Genomic DNA, 21,457 nt, shown 5'->3' with positions numbered 1-21,457 from the left:
CAATTAAATTAGAGCATTACGGAATGAATCAATCTAAATTCATTGTAGGGGGCAGATCTGTTCCATTCCGACTATGGGCTCACGCACATTCTGCCGACATAAAATGAGTCTTGGTTGACCACTCCCCTTTATCAACATAGGTGACAATATCTTAATAGAACATATTGTAACTAAACAGATTTACCGGGGAATGTATATCAGAGTTGGCACTTTCGGCGAGGATCCTTCACTGCGACGCGATATTAAAGTGGCGTCTATTCGGCTTGGAAAGATTCGGGGTTCATTAGGGACCGTCAAGTCCACGCGCTTTTCTTTTCAATCCTTGAAAGGGCGACAGTCCGTCGGCCAGGATGAAACGGATAACGGGAAAGGCGAGGGATGAAACTTTAATAGAGATGAAGAGCGCCACGGACTCCCAAATTGAAGGTAAAGTAGGCGAGGTACAGACGAAGCTACTTTGCTTATGTGTTCTTGCATTGGAGGCATGTGGTCGGAACGTGGTTACAATGTGCTCAAAGCAATCTGGCTACTGTGTTGACGCAATTCAACTGGGATTCAAACAGACAATCCTCTTATCTTGTAATCGTATCTATCATACTATAAACCCAGTAACTTTTGAACATACAGTTAGCTTTGATAAATAGGTGATATTGAGAGTATGCAATTGCATGCATCAATGTTAATAACCTTACTTTTAGGAAAGAGTGATGTAACACGTGTGGGAAACTTTCTCCATCTTATTATAACCCCATGGAATGATTCGATTAAATACGCATATCATAGTCTAAACCAGGTGACGTCATGAGCACGATACCGGCCCAGTCAATGCAGTTTTTGACGAATTAATTGATACTCCCAGAATGTATTCTCGCTCCGTCTGCACTGCTTACTGGTACAATGTTGACACACTAAAATATTCACCCCCCACCCCACTACAATAGGCGTACCTGTAATAGCCTATTTGATTTATATTGCGTGTGTTCACTATTCATGATTACATGTGTTCCAGGTGTGATTCAAAGTCCTAATGATGGATGGCTCCAGTTGATACTGATACTGGCTAGTCGTCACTTCTCTGCCCACCGTCCATCTATTTACAGAAATGAGGCTATTCCACACGTTAGTCTCTCATCAATACACAGGAATGCTGCATGAAGCCTGCCAGCACTGGGTCTACAGCTAGGCCTCCCCTCTAAAGACAGCCCTGATTAGTACAGTGTAAATCACTTTGCTTGCTCTCCCTTGTTACTGCTAGGACTTTCCACAGCACATTAAATAGCATGAGTCTCAGCCTCCATCGGACACCCATCACATAAACTATTTTCAAACTCTTCTCACTTTTCAGAGAGAGGGAAAATGAAAATTAAGAAAGGGCCAGTCCTAAGCATTATGGGAGTCATAGAATTGCAATATCTCCAAACTTGATTATCCATGAGTTCCGCAAGGAAAATATTCCTGAGCCATGAACTCATTAAGAATTAATGATGGTACAGTCACCCCGACTTTTACCGCAGTAGTTGTAATATGGAGATACATGATCCCAGTTGGCAGTGCATGGAGATAAATTGGAGAACTTTACCATTAGACCTCTCTCTGACCACACCCTGGTCTCTACAGCAGTCTCATCATGACCCTCGACAAACCGTGACCAGCTTTCTACAGCTTCTGTGATGGATGTTTTTTTCAACTGTGGTCATTGTTTCAATACCCCTTTAGTAACATCTTTGTGTTTTCATAGCGAGATTGTTTGGGGTTAGAATCGAGGATCAATTATTCAAACGAGTTCAGCATTGTGAAACAAATAATCGTTTCTCACATACCACTAGATATGAGTATGTTGTTGTTGAGTAATTCTCACATGACTACAAATAACTAACATTTTAACTTGAAACAGAAAGCTTATCCAGATTACCTTTTTAGCAGGATGGAAGCTACAGTATGTAGAACAGCCTGAGGTAAATAACAGTAAATAACCAGAACCCTAACCCTAGCACTCTATCTCTCTGAGGAGAAGACCTGTTTTTCTTGTCCAGTGATAATGGTGACATTTAGTGAGGAGTAAACCAAGCAGGTTAATTTAATGACAATCTTTCCTTGGTTCCTTTGTGTCCCTTTCTGTTTAAATGTCTCGGTTAGTGCTTGTGTTAATGAGGGTTCCCTTGTTACTAAAGGCTGTCTGTGATGTTTACAGAGTAGCCTCTCCTTCCAGCAGCCTTGTCCAGGCTGTTATCAGCTCTGCCCAAACCGTCAGGCTTATGAAGGGGGTGGGGGGGTGGGAGGGAGGGAGGGGGTGTGCCGGGAAACAGTTTCTTTCCTCACCTCACCTCGTGTGTGTGTGTTTGTGTGTGTGGATTGCCTGGCTGACAGTCACCTAAGGACTTGGCTCAGCCTGCAGAGGGCTCAGTGCGGCCAGGAGAATAAGCGATCTTTCAAAGCCACTTAGGGGGTTTTCAATAATGACACATTTATGTCAGAATTGGTTACATTTCATGCTAGTTATCAACTAATACTACAATCACTTTAAGAACCTTTGTCTTCAACAGCAAAATGACTCAAACTAATTAACCTTTGTGCTGCCTTTGGATCACACTGACCCAACACCCCATCGTTGTGCTGCGACAACTTTACCCAATACAAAACCAAATAACCAAAGTATTTTCTTTTAACCTTTGTGCTGTGGGGGGTATGAGACAGCCCAACGATTAAAAGAATATGCTTCATTTTATTTTTGTATGAGGTAAAGTTGGCGCAACACGTGGGGGGGTTGTCAATGACTGAAGGGTCACAATGACCCAAAGATAACACAAGGGTTGAATACTATGTGGTTTGGATTTCTGTTGGTGGCTCAATACAGAGTGCTCCACCACAGAGTAGGCTATGACTTACAATCTGGACAATGACACTGAATAGGCTCTGAGTTGGAAGAGCTGTCAAAGTAGTGCTCACTAATGTGATGGTGAGAGGGGTGTAATCCTCCACCTTCACTCTGTGTCCCCTGGTAACATCAGCTATTCATTACGCTTAAGTGCCATCAACCTCAAGCTCCCTGGTCGGAGATTTACTGAGAGTGTGCGTGCAGTTCCCATTACCCCATTGGTCAACTTAGACACACAAACCAAGGCTAGCATGCACATCATGTCTTTTCATTTCAGCGCTTACTCCACATAAAGCGATTTAAATAAGAGTTTTCTCCCTGAGGAAGTTTGGACCTCCTTGTTTGGAGCTCTCTGTCTGGGTTGGCAAGGAGGTGAGGGGGGTGGGAGGGAGGGAGGGAGGGGGGGAGGGCGTTCAGCTTTGGCTCACTGTCTAGGGGAGGCCCGGCCGTTGCTATGGAAACTGGCTCTGTAATTGTAAGGTCTCTTTGATAGTTGGTCCATGCAGACAGGGAAGGGGAACGGCATCTGAATATAGACTGAGCTCTGCCTGGGACAACCCTGGGACAACCCTGCCGCAACCATGGGACAACGATGGGGAGGCCTCAGTAAGAGAGAGAGAGAGAGATAGAAGGAGCTAGAGAAAGAAGGATATAGAGAAAGAAAGTGAGAGAGAGAGGATAGGCAGAAAAAGAAGGAGGATACTTTCTGTGTGTGCATGAGTAGATAAAGTGTGAGCCGTCCTATCTAGCCGCTCCATGACCTGCCGAGTCCCGGGGAGCTGTGGAGCATTGCTGCTCAGGCTTCCGGACCTCGTCAAGACCCTGGGCTCCACTGGGACTGTGGTATCCTGGAGATAAGGAGATAAGGAGGAGGGCTCCAGTTTCTCAAGAGAAATAAACAGCTATTGTGTGTATGACGGAGGCGCTTCACACACACAGTTTATGAAATCAAGTGGTTTTGTGGAAGTTTGATTCTCTCTGTGGCAGGTAAGATGTCTTTCCACAGTGCTCTTGTGACAGTCAAGATGTCTACTTTCATTGTCAATTTCTTTATTCATTATGATATGCTTCATTTGTATAGGTTAGGATGGAGGCTCAGCCTTTCCTCAAGAAAAAAATGTGTCCGGCTGGAATGTTCTTATTTTAGTTTAGACTTCAGCTGTACTGAGAAGATAAAAATGTTAACAACGAAAGGTCATTCTGCGTCCAAGTCTAGTGATAACAGTGTGCTTGTACTGGATGGCTTCCAGTTCCACTTTAACCTTACAGCAGGACCTTGACCTCTGCTCCCAATCTGTCCCTCTCTGGTCAGGTCTCAGGTTGTAGGGGTCACATAGACCTGCAAGGTTGGACACAGATTGAGATTGATCCAAAACAATGTCTTTGACTGTGTCTTTTTAAATGGAGAATGGTTTTGTAGGTCAACGTTCAGGCCAATGCGTGGTCGGTAAAGCGAGTTATAATCTTGTCTGATCGTATTTGTGATTTCCATGAATGTGCACAACGTCAGCATTTCCTCAACCCAGTGGGGAAGAGGTCTGATTATTTGTAGTTCGACTCATTCTGATGTGAGCAGCGTGACTCGTTAAGTTAAACAATGATGCTATTTATAGTCCCGGCTGCCTTGTGGGTCCTTCATTATAGTAAGCAGAAACGTTTTTTTGGAAAATGCTGAAAGTTACAGTTATCAAATCAAATCAAATGTATTTGTATAGCCCTTTTAACACGCAAGCATGTCACAGAGGGCTTCACAAACGCCCATAGAACTGCCCATCAACCAACCTAAACCCTCAAGGTCAGTTCTCCTGCCTGACTGCAGTAACTCCACGTCAACAGGACTGAGGACTACGACCACGCGTGGTTCTGTTTGGTACCATTGTTTTCCTGTGCAGGGACATGTGATTGTTGTGTTTGAGGGCAGCAGGGCAGGTGGGGCGCTCTAACAGAATCAGACTTGGTTTCTCCCGACCAGAATGAACAGCTCTGTTTGGGACACGTGGGATTCTGGTCTCTGCTGTCTTGTGTGCACAGCTAAAACCACTCCCTATAACTCCCCAACTTGCCGTGTGTGTGTGTGTGTGTTTGTGTGTGTGTATCCTCTAAAGAAGGAGTATGCCATGCTGACTAACTCTCCCAAACCTTCCCTAACTCTCTGGGTGTGTGGGTGTATATGTGTCTCCTCTAAAGATGGTGTGGCTGTGTTGACTAACTATATCCCTAACTTTCTGTGTGTGTGTGTGTGTGTGTGTCTCCTCTGAAGATGGTGTGGCCGTGCTGACTTCGTTCAGGATGACCCCCCTCTCCTCAGGTACAGCCAGGTCTGAGGCTTCATGTGACCCCTGTCTGGCCAAACCCTTCCTGTCATCCTTCTCCCCTCCTTCTGTCCTCCCCTCGTCCCAAGCTCTCCTACTTTTGATTGACTTTTAGTCTCCCTTTTCTCCTCCTCCTTTTCTCCTCATTTGTCATATTCTCTTTCTCTTGTTTTCGTCTCTTCTCCTCTGCTGGTGTCATAGTGTGCTACTGCTGGTGTCATAGTGTGTTACTGCTGGTGTCATAGTGTGTTTCTGCTGATGTTATAGTGTGTTACTGCTGGTGTGTGTTACTGCTGATGTTATAGTGTGTTACTGCTGGCGTCATAGTGTGTTACTGCTGGTGTCACAGTGTGTTACTGCTGCTGTCATAGTGTGTACCTGAACTTGCTCAGTTGGGTATAGAATGCTGGCTGGCTTGTGTGGTGCTGCCTGGGCCTGGCCTGGGCTTGTTTGATCTTGCTGGAGTGTGCTGCTCTGAGCGAGTGCTGTGTGGTTTATCCACCATCATCTCCTCTATGAAGCAAGACCCTGGCGAGCCTGTGTCCTTCCAGCCCCCTCTCTACCCTCCTCCCACACACCTATCACCCATTGCCCCCCCCCCCCACCCCCACCTGTACTGCCTACACTTTACCCTGCTGTAGACTCGCTTGCTGTTGAAGAACTGTGCATTGTTCAATGAGCTTATTGTTCTCCATGTGGCACAGTGAAGGACATGATTAGCCTACATGTTCCTGCTGATTCACACTGTCATGTCAAGTACTGGAACTTACTGAAGTTGGTGTGTGTGTGTGTGTGTGTGTGTTTCTAATGTGCAACTGTACACAGGTCTCCTTTTTTTAACTGATAATGGATGAGTTTACTGTTCCTCCCTCATCATGGGGTTAACAGTGTCACCTAGGGCAGTATGGAGCTGGCTGACTGGCTGGCTGGAGGTGTGTTTACTGTAAGTGGGTGTTTCACTGACGTGTCTATCACAAGCACCTCTCCTCCAGCTGGGCTTCATGTAAATGTGTTCCAGTTTGGGACGAAGGTGGTGTTTTGGTGTTACGTCATCATCATCATCACAGAGAACTGTGTGTGTGTGTGTGTGTTAGCCCCACTGCAAGCCTGTGTTTTATATGTATCCTTTAATGGAGATGCTAACAGAAGGCTGTGTGTTCATCTGCATCCACGTGTGCGTGTGTGTGTGTTTATATTCATGTTTGTGTGTACCTCCATTCACATGTGTGTCTCTCTCAATTTGTGAGAGAGAGATTGAGGGGGGGGGGGGGGGGGTAGGGATCCTTGACGCTGCCTCGCCTGTGTTAACAGCTGGTCTGGTTACCAGGACGTTCATGGTCATTGGGCCCACTGGCCATGATATTTTGTTTGCTTTGCAGCAGCAGCAGCACAGTCAACATGACCTCACACAGAGAGGAAACCCCCTCAGCTAGCTTTGCTCTGCTAACGCAGCATTCCACCAGCCTGAGTCTCTCTGCCCTCCTCCGTACCCTGGAGCTGGCCAGCCGGCCCACACCTTCTGGACTCTCATTGGCTCACGGTGGTGTCCGTCACACCTCTGGATTTTAAACTATGCCCTTCATCCAATCCCAGGAGAGCTGTTGTTTCTTAAGGGTGAAGTGTGTCCAGTCAGGGGAGGCCTGGCTGCAGCCCCTCCCCCCTCTTCTGCATGTTCCCATCCTCCCCCACAGGAAGTGCTGCTTCCCAGAGCTCAGAAACAGGAGGAGAATTACTCTGAGCAGCCCCTCTGACACATGAGAACATTTCCACTGCCAGACTGGGGGAGAGAACTGCAAGAATGCTGTGTGTGTGTGTGTGTGTGTGTGGTGTGTCTCGCCATGTAAAAGACTGAGTTAGGTATGAATCTGAAATGACTGTATACTCCAGATTCAGTGATTAAACCTCAGAGAGTTTTATATAAAATGATGATTCTGTTATCCGTACTAACCCGTAATCTCTCTCTCTCTCTCTCTCTTGCTCTCTCTCCCAGTCTTAGTCATTTGGATAACAGTCATCCTCAGTGTGTGTTATTAACCCTGCGGGGGGGCGTGTCTGTTTTGCACCCAGATGAGAAAAGCGGTAACGGGATCAATACCATGGCTGACCGAGGGAACATGCTGCCTGGACACACAGAGGTAAGGAGCCCTAACATGCACACACACACACACACACACGTGTGTTTAAAACGTCTGCTTCAGGAATACATGTAACAACTTCATACACACACAGAGGCAAGAAACCCTAGACCAAAACACACACACATGAACACACACACAGAGCCAGAAGCAAGGACTCCCTCCACACACACAAACACACACACAGCAGGCCTGCACCTCCAGTCAGACCCCCTTCCCAGGCCGTTCCACAGCCCCGGACCCTGCACCTCTGCAGGCCAGACGTCCACACAGCATCCCTCATCTGACCTGCATGCTTATCAGCAGCACTGATTTCATCATGATGTCATTTCCTCTAGGAGTGTTCATCTGTATTCCTGTTTCACGACATAGACTTTGTCTTTGTTGACCCACTAGTGCCTGACTGGCTGGCCCTCAATGACATTTCAACAGCAACTAAAGCACAGAGCATGCAGCTTATTTAGCCTACGTGATAAGGTCTAGGGTTATCATGGGAGCCATGAATGAACCATTGCCCTCCAGGGTCTGTGTCAGTGTGCGGAGGGAGTGATTGTCTGGCGGAGGTTGAACTCTTGCTCCCTTCTCCACTGGGATCAATATGCAATACTGAGGCTTCTGTCGTGATAAGGAGAGCTGTAGGTACAGCAGGAGGTTGTTTTGCTCTGCGTGTGTTTGTGTGTGTGTGACATCAGACTCTTAACACTGCGCTGCACAGTAAGAAGATCGATGTGTCTCTTGCAAACTCCTGTCGTGGCAACATTTAGCTTTCCCTATGGTTACATCCAGACTGACAGTTACACTGCCTCTCTGTAACCAAATGAATTATTCATTCAACGGATTTACCCTTTTGTATTTAAAGCCTTGATGTATTTCATATGTTTATACTTTCTGTCACTTGATCATGTGAGTCATTTAGTGAAGTTGGTGTGTGTTTCTAAAAAGCAATTACCAATTGTACACTGGTCACTGATTAAAGATGAGTTTACTGTTCAGGAGAGATATTCACATGTACCTGGTCCAGGAGTGTTAGTACCAGAGGATGGTCTGGGCCAGAGGATGTGTTCTTACAGGACAGGTTAACAGTGTCACCTAGAGCAGTATAGAGCTGACTGACTGACTGACTGACTGACTGACTGACTGACTGACTGACTGACTGACTGACTGGAAGTGTGTTTACTGCTGTCTCACTGACACGTGTATCACAAGCACTTCTCCTCTACCCTGTATTTCATGTAAATGTTGAACAACATTTTGAGGCTTGTAATCAGCTTCCTACCCACTTCTTTCCTGTCTGAGAGTCCTGCTGGGGGAGCAGGTGCAGAGGGTCTCTCATTTACACCCATGGAGGGGGTCTGGAGGCTAGGAGCAGACTGACTGACTCACGGACTGACTGACCATTCTGGTCTGAAGGCTGGGTTATAGCTGGGTGGACTTTTTCTTTGTTTGGTGTTACACATCTGGCAACCTTTTTACCTGGCAACCCACTTCCTGTGATATAACCGTAGTTATTTTACAGGATATGACTACAGGCCTTTCCCCCCTCCTGTGCTCCACCCTGTGTTCCTCAACAACTTTTATTCTCTCTTCTCTCCTCTCTTCTTTGCTCCTCTCTTTGTTTGCTCCACTTGACTCCTCAGCCCATACTCTTCTTTTTTGTTTGGTTTCCACCTCTCCTTCTCTCCTCGTTGACCTTTCTTCATTTCTAGACTTCTCTGCTACAACCTCTTTCCTTTCCTTTCTTTCCCTCCTCTTTCCTTGTTTCTGTCCGAGGCCCCTTCCTCCCCCCTCAGCCCAGCCTCAACCTCAGGGAAGCTGCCAATAAAGATTTTAACTGGCAGAGTGCGGTGTGTAGCTCGCTGTGGGCACACACACAAGAGCACTGTCTTGCGGGGTCTAGGCTCTGTGTCGGTGCCACATCCAGAATGTGAAGTGGGGGGACACAGGAGAGAGAGTGTGGTGACTTCTGCTAACAATGTGGAAGCGGATGAGGAGGGTGGAAACAAACAAGTCCAAATAGCACAGATGTTGTTAGCTGCTAGCTAGGGGAACTCGAGCACCAGCCTGTGGCTGTTTGTTTCAGTTTCTACCTCCATAAAAGCAGAAACCAGATGCCAGGCTGTGGGCGTGTTATAGGGGTGTAGACAGCTACTCTGAGACCACGAAGCGACCATGAGAAAGGCAGACTAATGCCTCCCTCTGGCTCCCTGTGGGTCCTGGTCTGACACCCAGGCACCACAGGGATGAGACATGTTCCTCAACCCAGGCTAAGGTCACAGCCAGTCCCTAGTGGCTCGGTCAGTTGGGCAATGGGAGTTATGCTGCTCTTGCAAAATTTAAATCCAAACTTTGAATTCTTTCTGGTTTGTAATGTTCCATTTTGTACGATAGCTCTGTAATCATGGTATTGCTCTTTGAATTAAAGAGCTCGCTATGGTAGGAGTTCATATATAGATGGTGAACAGTAAGGCCAAAACAACATCATTTCAGACTCTGGTTCTGTACTGTAAGTCCAATTGTGCACCCTAGTCTTGGCTGAGTTTAGTATAATGACAGGCCTGGCCTTTACCAGTCACTGGAGGGAGTCCAAAGTCACTGCCCCGTGTTTGCTGGGGTTGCTTCAAAATAACTCTGATCTCGCCTCCGCTCGCTTTCTAAACACACAGATCTTTCAGACCAAATCAAACATTCATGTAACTTTTTTGTGATTGTGTGTTAGTGTTCGAGTGGTGTGTGTTTGCTTCCCAGCGCGTGTTTGTTGACGTGTGCTAGGGTTAGTGTGTGTGTGTATGTGCTAGTTGTGTTAGTAACATGGAATTGTGACTCCCCTGCAGACAGACAATCTGAATCAGAACAAAGACACAGTGTTCTTCAGGGACGGAGTCCGCAGGATCGACTTTGTCTTGTCCTACGTCGACGACAGGGACGGAGAGAAGAAGCAGGTGAGTCCACCGTCTCACTCGTGTCACAACTGATGGTGACCCACAACGCCGGCACTCATCCCCCTCTGACACTTCAAACACTGCATCACCCTGCTGGGCCTCGAACTGAGCTGTTCCTACACACGAGCGGGACATTGGATACTTTATCGGGTCTTGAGATACTGCTCATGATTAACAAATGTGCTGTTGTGTACATGCTTATGTACTGTACGTCTGCCCATTCCAAGAACCAGCGACTAAATAGTTAACCCCCCGGAGGTCTAATTTAGCTAATACACCAACACACAAAGAGACAGACAGCCCTGTGAGTACACAGAGACCCAGGGCACACAGACTGGAGTGGAAATAAAATCACCCTGTGGACGCTGACAGAGTTCATATGAACATGATATAACCCAGGGACAGGCCTTAGCCAGGGCAGCTGCTGGTAGATAGAACAGTCTGCTGACCTGAAAGAGATCAAAATCATGCCAGGGCTAAACTGTAGTCTCTATAGAAATAGAGTGGCTTTCTGGGAAAGGGATGACTGCAACTGGGAACACCCCACCCACCCACCCCACCACCATAGAGCAGGCCCAACAGGCTACCTTCCTTCCTCTCTTTCTTTAAGAAACCTCTTGAAAGGAAACTACAGAATGTTCTCTGTGTAGATTGCAGTTGTGTGATTAGATCTGAGATTCTAAGCTCAAGCACAGCACGAAGACTCAGCTCTGTGTCATGTGATGCCAAGTCACGTATTCTAAGGTGACTCACGTTCAGGGCAGAGTAAGGGCGGCAGGGAGGAAGTGGTTGACAGGAAGTTGTCTTGAGATGCGCTATTGCATTAGTTTGGCTGATTCAGCTGATTTTGGCTTGATCACATTGCCAGGCTTTTCCACAGTTAACCTAGTTCCTGGGAACCATTGCAAAACCCACCTCAAAGGCCGTGACTGAACTGCAAGACCAACCATCAGTCTCAATGTATTGAAAGAACAATTTAAGAAACGACTCAAGGAACTCACAAAGATACAATAATGTGGGTCAGTGGGGGTACGAGAGTAGCTAGGTAAACATGTAAGGTGTTTGAAGGGATAGAAAACAAAAGGCCAGCGCTGCCACACAATCAAAGTGGAGTGTTGAGTGGAGCAAGCTCTCCCTGAGGCAGGGGAAGCCAGGGACCGTGACCTGGCCCCGGTGTAGCCAGCAGCACTGGTGACCTCCTCCCCTCCCCTCACCACCATGCCAGAGGAGAACAGAACACAGCTAGCAACACGGCACACAGGGAGGCGCTGGACACAGAACCACAACACTTCTGCTTTCATACTCAGTCTGCCACAATGTGAATGGCTGGAGATAGTTAACTGTAACAGGAGAAGGAAGGAAGATAGGATGGAAGAAGAGAGAGATACAGTGACAGATTGCCTGGACCCAGAGGGCAATGCATGTGTTTGCCTTGGGACTTAATTTACATTTAATCATTTAGCAGACGCTTTTATCCAAAGCGACTTACATGAAAGAGCAAAAGGAGTATAGGTCAATGATCATAAACAACGAGATAGCCAACAAGATAGCCAAAACATGAAGCATACATGCAAATTCACAATTTCAAACAATCCAATGGGAAGAACCACAAGAGCATGAAGTTAAACAAGTTGCAATTAAACAACATGATCCTCGAAAGTGCTAGAGTGTACCTGGAGGAAAGCCAATAATGCAATTCACAGCGAGTACAAGTTAAAAATGTTTGTGTGTGTGTGTGTGTGTGTGTGTGTGTAGGAAAGAAGGAAGCAGTTTGAGGCCAACCTCCTCAAGGCAGGGCTGGAGCTGGAGACTGAGGATAAATCGGTAAGCAACTCAACTTTAGTGTTCTGGCGCCCCCTAGTGGGGTTGCTGTGCAGGTACAGCCCTTTCCCCTAAAACACCTTTAAAGGGGAGGGCCACTCATCAGCTCTTCATCTTCGCAGTTACTAATCTAATCTCATTTAATTTGTATAGCCCTTTATACAAGGGCTTTGCTCATGGTCAAATACATCGAATGTGTGTCATCATAATCATACTGCAACTTGTGTCGGTTGGAACCGAAGAGATCCCGACCACAATCTTTCTCCCTCTCTTACTCCCACTCTCTCTCCCTCTCTTCCTTCCTCCCTCCCCCCATCTTTTCCTTTCTCCCTGTCCCTCCCCCTTCCCTCTCCCCCTCCCCAGGACTCTGATGATGGGAAGACGTACTTCCTGAAGGTCCACGCTCCGTGGGAGGTCCTGGCCACGTATGCAGACGTGCTGAAGATCAAGGTCCCCTTCAAGGTATCCCTGTTCACGTCCACGCCAGGGCTCTCCTGCACGGTGTACGGACAACATTCCTGTTCACGCCATAGAAAGTCACCATTTCAGTTCCTTTAGGATTTCATTTATTTCATTTAGCCCCTTTCATTTAGGAAATCAAATACCACAGTGGTCATCAACACAATGTACATTTTTCCATCCATGTTTAAATGTTTATTTCAGATGAATGTTGAACTTGTGACACCCCCCCACCCCCCCCCCCCCCAGGCCAGCGACATGATCCAGACCCAGGAAGTTCCCCTGGAGTGGCTGTCCCGCCCCTTCCGCCTGCCGGAGAGGGTGATGCGCCCCGAGCCAGACTACTTCACCTCGCCCTTCGACAAGGGCAAGATCGACTTCTTCCTCATCAACGACAAGGAGACCTTCTTCCCTCCCTCCACGAGGAACAGAATAGTGAGTACTGCGACAGCGTCCACGTGGAAGGTCAGAGGTCACGGGTGTTTTCCTCAACACTGAGGAACACTGTCTGCCCCTCTTCCACTTCCCTCTCTCTCTCTCTCTCTCTCTCTCTCTCTCTCTCTCTGTCCAATTCTTTTGTGTTGTCAACCAGTGATGTCACTTCCTGTCCAGGTGTACTACATCCTGGCCCGCTGTCCGTACTATAAGGAGGACCGTAAGGAGAAGGACAAGAAGGGGATCAAGCGGTTGCTTAGCAACGGGACTTACGCTGCCGCCTTCCCGCTTCATGATGTAATAAACAAACTCTTCTGACCTGAACTTTTTTTGGCAGACACTTATATAAACCACCTCACAATTTGTAAGTTGCAGTTTGTCATAAGTAAGTGAACAAACTATATTCTAGTCATCATCTGTGAAGTCTTCTGAATAAGAACAAGACAGTGGCATAAGCAGTCCCCTTCCTCCCATATACATAACAAAACTTCACAAAGCAATGTTTATGAACTGCTACCTTCCTTTCCCGTGTTCCCAGTGTCGATACTGGAAGAGGGCGAGGAACACGGAGTGTGAAAGTGAGAGATACAACCTATACAGACACTGGGCCGGGTTCCTCAGCTTCTACAAAGAGCAGCCTCTCAACCTCATCAGGTGACACAGCATCACAGGGGTCACCGGAGGGCTGGATCTGATCTGAGGTCAGATTGACAGAAGAAGTACTACCATGGGTTTGTTTAGCCATGCACTGAGTCAGTGTATGGCACCCATCAGAGAGCTGTGCTAATCTGCAGATCTATAGCAGGTGATTCAACTCAGGTGGGTCAGTGTCTGGGTGGAACCATAATCATGGTAGAACTTCTACTGTCTGGACCTGGACATTTCCAGATCTCCATCTAACCTCCATTGTATCTTAGTTATTCATCCAGTTTAAAAGAATGGATCATGTCTCAAGAGAAAGTGCCACTCTAAACCCACACTGCTGTTACCCATCTGTGCGGCCCACAGGAAGTACTATGGGGAGAAGATAGGTATCTACTTTGCGTGGCTGGGTTTCTACACGGAGATGCTGTTCTTTGCTGCGGTGATGGGCGTCATCTGCTTCACCTACGGAGTCCTGAGCTACGACGACAACATGTCCAGGTTAGAACCACCAGGGGGCAGAGTTGAGCAGCTTTTCAACCGCTAGGGATCATTTACCACAACAGACTGGCTTTCTCATTGTCTCACTTTCTCAAACACACACACAGCATAAAAAGACTATATATACACACAATCCAGTATTACTGGAGGTCTGTAAAAGTGTTTCTTTTTACTAGTTCTGTTCTTGTCGCCCCAGTAAAGAGATCTGTGATGCAGACATTGGAGGCAGTATAGTGATGTGTCCGCTCTGTGATAAGAAGTGCAGCTACTGGAAACTCAACTCTACCTGCCTGTCCTCCTGGGTGAGACCACATGGCCCACTGACCTCACAGGCGCTCAGCCCCTTTCCTCACCACCCTCATCCTTTTGTCTCACCCCTCCCTGTGGAAGCAGCACATCTCACCCTTGTATCTTCCCCCCGCCCCCATCACACTTTACTCTCACCCTCCTCCTCCCCCTCCCCTCTCCTATATTCCTCACCTCTTTCAAACTCCCTAGATGCGATCAAATTGTCAAATCAATGGGCAGATTGATTGGATGTTTTATTGAACAGTGGATCAATAGGAAGGATTCCCACTCCTGATATGATATTAATACAATTTCAACATCAATAATCATACAATATTCGGCATACCATTCGATTTTTTAGTGCTCTAAATGAATATCCCATGGATTTGCCTTCTCCATTTTCTCCATATTGCTCAGGACAACTCTGATAGAAGTCATTGTTGGAACCGGACCTGTCAGTCAAACAGCCCATAGAGACAGTGCATGCTGAGACTGCAGTGTGTCTCGCTCCCTGTTGCCAAGCCACAGCGTGTCACTTCCTCCGGGTTGCTAAGAAACTCACCCTGCTGTCTTCCTTGTTCTCTCTTCCAGCAATCCCATCTGTTTGACAACGAGGGAACGGTGTTCTTTGCCATCTTTATGGGGATCTGGGGTGAGTGTGTGTGTGTGTGTCTGCTTCCCTGTCTGGGACAGAGTTGAACCTGTTTAAGAGAGAGGAGGCAGCCTGCTCTGGGAGGCAGGCAGATGGCTGCTGGGGAGACTGCTGCACAGCACAGCCTGGAGCCTCCGCCTGGAGCCTCCGCCTGGAGCCTCCGCCTGGAGCCTCCGCCTGGAGCCTCCGCCTGGAGCCTCCGCCTGGAGCCTCCGCCTGGAGCCTCCGCCTGGAGCCTCCGCCTGGAGCCTCTGCCTGGTCCCCAGTGAAGCCCTGAAGCCTTCCCAGAGCAGCCCCACAGAGTATACTCTTTCATCAGTCTCCTCCAGGCTGTTAAATGAATGTAACTGCCCTGTTCTGATGCCCCCCTTGCCCTCCTCCTAAAGAGTGTGAGCCCAGCTCTGCAGGGAGGGTACTAAACTGTGTACTGTATCGTCCGTGTGTGTGGATTAGTGACCCTGTTCCTGGAGTTCTGGAAGCGACGACAGGCCCGGCTGGAGTATGAGTGGGACCTGGTGGATTTTGAGGAGGAGCAGCAACAGCTGATGATCCGGCCCGAGTTTGAGATCAAGTGCACCGGCCGCAGGCTCAACCGGATCACCCAGGTACCAGCAGTCTTCCTAACCAGGCCCAGGGCCTGAAGCTCACCCAGGTACCAGCAGTCTTCCTAACCAGGCCCAGGGCCTGTCGCTCACACAGGGGTCTAGTCTGCATGTGCTGTATGCCCTCAAGGACCACCCATATGCCCACTATCAAATAATGGCTTGGTATATAGTCAGTATGCTCACTCCTAAACAGTCCTAGACTACAGCAAAGCTCTCACACTGAATAGACTGTATAGAATAAACTGTTTATGTTCGACTGCTTTAATTTGATGGCATGTGAGGATCTTTAGATGCTACATTTGTGCAACAGTGGGTTTGGATTGCCTTTTAACTGAACTTCTTGTTTGGACAGGAAATGGAACCATATCTCCCTGCCACCAGCAAGTGTGCACGCTTCTGTCTGTCTGGAGCTACTGTCCTCTTCTGGGTAAACTAGTACAATACATGAGACATGGTGTGTGTGTGTTAGATATACCAGCAGTCCTCAGTGAGGTTCCCGGTACATTGTGTGTGTGTGTCCTCTCCAGATGTCTCTGATCGTGGCCTGCATCATCGGCGTGATCGCCTATCGTCTGGCGGTGTTTGCGGCCTTCGCCAGCATCATGAAGGACAGCCCCACCAGGAAGATCCAGCTGCTGGGCTCGCTCATCACGCCGCAGCTCGCCACCTCGGTCACCGCCTCCTGCATCAACTTCGTCATCATCATGATCCTCAACTTCTTCTACGAGAGGGTGGCCATCTGGATCACTGACCTCGGTGAGGCCATGTTCCTGCTGTTGTCGCTTCCATAAGAAGGGTTTATACAGGGCTTGTCCTTCTACTTGTAGTCCCACTGAATCTAATATCTTTGATCAGAAGTAGAAATGTTATGTGACTGATCTTCTCTCTCTCTCCGTACATCTCAGAGATTCCCAAGACCCACCTGGAGTACGAGAACAAGCTCACCATGAAGATGTTCTTCTTCCAGTTTGTCAACTACTACTCTTCCTGCTTCTATGTGGCCTTCTTCAAGGGCAAGTTTGTGGGTCACCCTGGCAACTACACCTACATGTTTGGGTGGAGCAAACTGCGGAACGAGGAGGTGAGATCTGACCCCAGCTCCACTCTCTGTAGGTTTAGCCCACACCTAGGTTAGAGGATGAGGTCAAAATTCCAAGTGGAGAAAATGTTCAATTTCATCATGGATTTCATTCAATCAAATGTCTTGGCTGTTGGCTCTGGAAGTTTTCCTAATGTCAATCTTCATTTGTTTGTGACCCCCAGTCTGATCAATGATAGTGAAATAAGTCTTGAAAGTTTGTCTCATACCTGTACTGCTGAGCGTAGAGTGCAGGAGGGAGTTTAGGTGACCTGTCTGTGTTCCCCAGTGTGACCCAGGAGGTTGCCTGATCGAGCTGACCACCCAGCTGGTCATCGTCATGGTAGGGAAGCAGCTGTGGGGGAACATCCAGGAAGCCCTGCTGCCGTGAGTCACCCCAGACCCCCTTCCTCCTCACTCCCCCTGTCTGTCTACTATGAAGATTAGACACGTTAAGCTTGGGCATTAACACTAGGGATCACAAGATCATAGATAGGCATGCAAAATACCCTTATTTCAGATGGGCTACTTTCTCCATAGTGTCTAACCCTTCCCTTCCTGTTCCTACCCCTATCCCTCCTCCTGTTCTCCCCTCCTCCTCCAGTCTGATGCGTAACTGGTGGGGCAGCAGGAAGGCCCGTAACCACCCTGAGCAGCAGTACAGCCGCTGGGAGCAGGACCATGACCTGCTGAACTTCACCCAGCTGGGCCTCTTCTACGAGTACCTGGAGATGGGTGAGGATGGTGCTCCCCCAAGTAGCAGAGGAGTCATGCTCTCACACACTTCCTTCCTACACTCCCTCCCTCTCTCCTTAACTCTGTACTTTCCTCCCTTCTCTCTCTCTCCCTCCGCCTCTCCCTACTCCCTCTCTCCCTCCTCCCCTTCAAACTTCTAGTCATCCAGTTTGGCTTCATCACCCTGTTCGTGGCCTCCTTCCCCCTGGCTCCTCTCCTGGCTCTGTGCAACAACATCCTGGAGGTGCGCGTGGACGCCTGGAAGTTCACCACCCAGTTCAGACGGCCTGTGGCGGCCAAGGCACGCAACATCGGAGCCTGGCAGGAGATCCTCAACGTGGTAGCCATCTTGTCTGTAGTCACCAACGTAAGTCGATGGCCGGCCATCTTGTCTGTAGTCATTCATTTGAGTGGGGGGTGGCCATCTTGTCTGTAGTCACTTATGTATTTGGAAGGAAGGACAGGACTGGTTGATGTCCCTCGTGCATTATAGTCTATGACCTCAGTGTTATAATCTCCTGTGCATATTGTGATTTCTCTCTTCTGTCTAATTCTTTCTCTCCATCCCCCCTCCAAAGGCCTTCATCATGGCCTTCACCTCAGACATGATTCCCCGGCTGGTCTACCTGTACGCCTACCATGACGGTCCGGAGGCATCTATGAGTGGCTACGTCAACAACAGTCTGTCAGTGTACAACATCTCCCAGATCCCCCTGTACAGCCAGCCAGAGGAGGGGGAGAGTCCGGCCTGGTACAACAACCAGACCATAACCACCTGCAGGTACACACACACACACACACACACACACACACTGACCCACACAGACCCAGTGCTGAGTGAGCCTCATATCAACACTTTCAGGCACACACAGAGAGCGGCACAATGTCCCCTTATTGTTGAGTTAATCAGTGTTTCGATCAGCAGCTGCTTTTAGGTACCTGCGTTCATTGGAAAAAGAAAATAAAAGGTGTTGACACATTGGTTTGGAGAGAAGATTGTGTGCGTTGACTGTGTTCTTGTGTGTGTTTGTTCAGGTATAGAGACTATCGCTACCCTCCCGGACACCCCAAGCAGTACGCACACACCATGCAGTTCTGGCACATTCTGGCCGCCAAGCTAGCCTTTATCATCATAATGGAGGTAAGACACACCAAGGTAAAGCCTAACATAATGTGCTGTGGGAGATTGTTTGGTATAGTGTGTGGTGACAAAGTGCCCTTAGTCGATCAATCAATAAGCAATTGTGCAGATAGGTTAGTAAATAAGTCTTGACCAATCCTGTTATACCTCCGTACACCCATTCTGTATCTCTTGTCTCCTTTCCTTTCCTCCCCCTTCCCTCCTCTCACTCCTTCACCTCTCCTCCCTCCTCTCACTCCTTCACCTCTCCTCCCTCCTCTCACCCCTCCCCCGCTCCTGTCCTCCTCTCCTCTCACTCCTCCACCTCACCTCCCTCCTCTTCACCCCAGCACGTGGTGTTTGTGGTGAAGTTCTTCGTGGCGTGGATGATCCCTGACGTGCCGTCGGAGGTGAAGGCCCGGATCAAGCGGGAGCGCTACCTGATCCAGGAGTACCTGCACAACTACGAGGTGGAGAAGCTGAAGATCCAGCTGAGCCAGAGCTTCATCGTCGACCCCCCGTCCCATCTCAGCTCCTCCTCAGACAAGTGTGAAGTGCTGTCCGAGTGCCTGTAGCCCCCCCCCCCCACCCCCACCCTTTGGAATCTTTCTGCGTCTCCCTGAATTCACCTTTGCTGACAATGCGTGATCACATGTAAAGGGCTTCCCTAATAAGGTTAACGGTATATATTCTCTTCAGTTTTTCTTATTTCGTTTTCATTTTTTTTACATTTAGTTTCTTCTGTGAAACGATTGTGAAGTAGTTGCCAAACTTGAATCCTATATTAGGACCTGCTTTGAGGCAGCATCCTCACTTCAGTTTCGATTAATTTGAGAATGATTCCTGGAGCTTTTTAAATGAGTGCAATCCTGAGGAGCAGTTGCTGATTGTGGCCCGCAGTAAGCCTGGTGAAGTACAGTATGTGCCAATTAGATAAGTCTGAAATAATCAGATGATGATGACTCAGTGGTTTGATAAAAAAGAGATTGTGTTCTCCATATCATAACTGCATCATAAATGATATAATCATTGAACGTATTATTTTAAATATACATTCAACAGAGACTGCCTTCAAAGAGCAAAATGCTTTGGCTTTCTTAGCATCTGCCATGCACTTTGACCTAGATAAACTAAATTTATGATAGAATGTAATATCTTAAATACGAAATCCCTTTATTGGCCTCCAAATGGTAGCTACAGCATGCAATGTGTTTGAATCGGGCTGTAGGTGGGCGACAGTAATGCAATGCGTGCAATGTTTAGAAAAATGTTGCTTTCAAAACTCTAAGTAAAGAAGCAGTGACTTCAGCCTGGGGAAAGAGACAACAATGGTGGAAGGATGTGCTGCTGTATGGACCTCTAGAGCCAAAGTGAGGGGTCATGTCAGTGGATCTTAAGCTGGGGTTGGGGGGGTGGCTGCAGGTGGTTATCAGTTTGGAAAAGGGATCCTGACTGAAATTGTTTGAGAACCAAGAAATACCGTTATCTCCCTCTGGGTTCTGCCATCGTGAATGTCTGCTACTTCAAAAGTGTTGAAGTGTAGACCCACTCACTGCCATAGTGAAAAGGATTTTTGCTAGCTGGTTTACACTCCAAGCCTTGACGGTCGTTAATGGGACCAAAATATACTTTTGACAATGTGGTGAATCGATATATACACTCACAGACATGTTGAAGGTAGGCATATACACTCGTACATATCTGTCCTGTCTTAGTCAGACCACTCATCCTAAACAAGCAACAGTCAATGTGTCTACTGCTAGTCTTTGAAGTTCACCGTTCTTACCAGGTGTATCTGTCAGTGGACTGTTAAGTCAAGACTTGAAGATAGGAGGACAATATGTTACTGTTTACTTTTCAACACAGAAACCTTATTGGATATTTTTCTAATTGCAGTTAAGACATGATTAGATTGCTGAAAAATTATAATAAATGTGTTCAAGATTCCTGCATTGCTGGTCGGCAGACAGGAAGTTAAATTTTCATGTGAGTGTGCATATCAAGGAATCTCCAGATTAAAGGCAGACTTGATTGTGGGAGTTGTGGTTTGTAAATTAGCTTGTTGTACATATTGTATTTGTAAAGTACGCTATATGAAGTTAATGCAACTATATAACATGAATACAATTCACCTTATAATTTATTGCTCAGAAACACAATCAGATTATCCACATGCTTAAGTCCACCACATATTTCAAATAAATGAATAAGCTTAGCAGGTCCAGTGCTTTAGCTAGCACACGGCTGGAATACGGCTTGTGACACTGCTACATGTGTTCTATCTCAGGTTAACCACCCTTCCAGTGTCTGATACACACACACCTCTCAGCCATATGCAGACACATGCTTGGGAGGGGAGAGGTTGTATCTGTGAGGAGGTAGATACAGGACCAACTGACCAAAGCCTTAAACATCTGTTTTTTCAGCAGTGTCTCATATATACTGCAATGTCACTTTCTTGTAACGTTTTTAAAAGCATGTTCGTCATATCGTTTCATGGTCACTAACGCTTTCTCTCTACTTGACATCCAATGTATGTGATGTGTATTGTCTTGCTTAAAGGTGCATGCATTGCTAGATTGTGCTTGTTTGTCTAGTCCCATTAAAGACAAATATTATTAACGTCAGCACTCAGATGGACAGAGAATGTTGTTTGAATATTACCAATAAATAAGGAAACATAACAGTTTTTTGTTCTTTTATGAATGAACACAGTACGTTTGAACACTGCTTCAACACTGATGGCCACCAGATGGTGGTCTAACCCTTCATATAAATTTTCATTTTTATCAGAGGAGCCTTTGGTATTGAGTCTGCTCTGTGTTTTATTATTTAAGTTGAGATTAATTTAATAAACTTT

General features: G+C 47.3%; 1 protein-coding gene across 4 annotated transcripts; it reads left to right on the top strand.

Annotated features, from left to right (window-relative positions):
- Nucleotides 1–142: 142 nt before the first annotated feature.
- On the top strand, nucleotides 143–21,283 carry ano5b (anoctamin 5b). Of its 4 annotated transcripts, none has more exons than XM_084681778.1 (22): nucleotides 143–426; nucleotides 5,136–5,183; nucleotides 7,255–7,322; nucleotides 10,154–10,261; nucleotides 12,017–12,085; nucleotides 12,446–12,544; nucleotides 12,791–12,976; nucleotides 13,154–13,273; nucleotides 13,515–13,630; nucleotides 13,985–14,119; nucleotides 14,316–14,421; nucleotides 14,999–15,059; nucleotides 15,513–15,664; nucleotides 16,017–16,091; nucleotides 16,192–16,420; nucleotides 16,570–16,745; nucleotides 17,032–17,129; nucleotides 17,347–17,477; nucleotides 17,639–17,844; nucleotides 18,056–18,258; nucleotides 18,513–18,618; nucleotides 18,948–21,283. In XM_084681778.1, exons 1-22 carry the CDS (start codon nucleotides 351–353, stop codon nucleotides 19,170–19,172), a joined length of 2,793 nt encoding a protein of 930 aa, XP_084537904.1. In that variant the 5' UTR covers nucleotides 143–350; the 3' UTR covers nucleotides 19,173–21,283. The 4 variants fall into 4 exon arrangements, with proteins under 4 accessions (XP_084537904.1, XP_084537905.1, XP_084537906.1 ...); XM_084681780.1 differs by lacking the exon at nucleotides 143–426 and adding an exon at nucleotides 3,582–3,862; XM_084681779.1 differs by lacking the exon at nucleotides 5,136–5,183.
- The last annotated feature ends 174 nt before the right edge of the window (nucleotides 21,284–21,457 follow it).

The sequence above is a fragment of the Hypomesus nipponensis genome, chromosome 19 (genome assembly GCF_054491055.1).
Source record: "Hypomesus nipponensis isolate SF chromosome 19, ASM5449105v1, whole genome shotgun sequence".
Classification (NCBI taxonomy): domain Eukaryota; kingdom Metazoa; phylum Chordata; class Actinopteri; order Osmeriformes; family Osmeridae; genus Hypomesus; species Hypomesus nipponensis.
Note: the sequence above shows the minus strand (reverse complement) of the source record. Positions and strands in the feature narration are given on the sequence as shown.

Excerpts from the sequence above, each read along its gene's own strand:
- ano5b (XM_084681778.1), top strand. The coding sequence starts at position 351 with ATGAAACGGATAACGGGAAAGGCGAGGGATGAAACTTTAATAGAGATG. Across the intron at positions 15,060-15,512 it reads CATCTTTATGGGGATCTGGG|TGACCCTGTTCCTGGAGTTC; the intron begins GTGAGTGTGTGT and ends TGTGTGGATTAG. Across the intron at positions 18,259-18,512 it reads CAGACCATAACCACCTGCAG|GTATAGAGACTATCGCTACC; the intron begins GTACACACACAC and ends GTGTTTGTTCAG.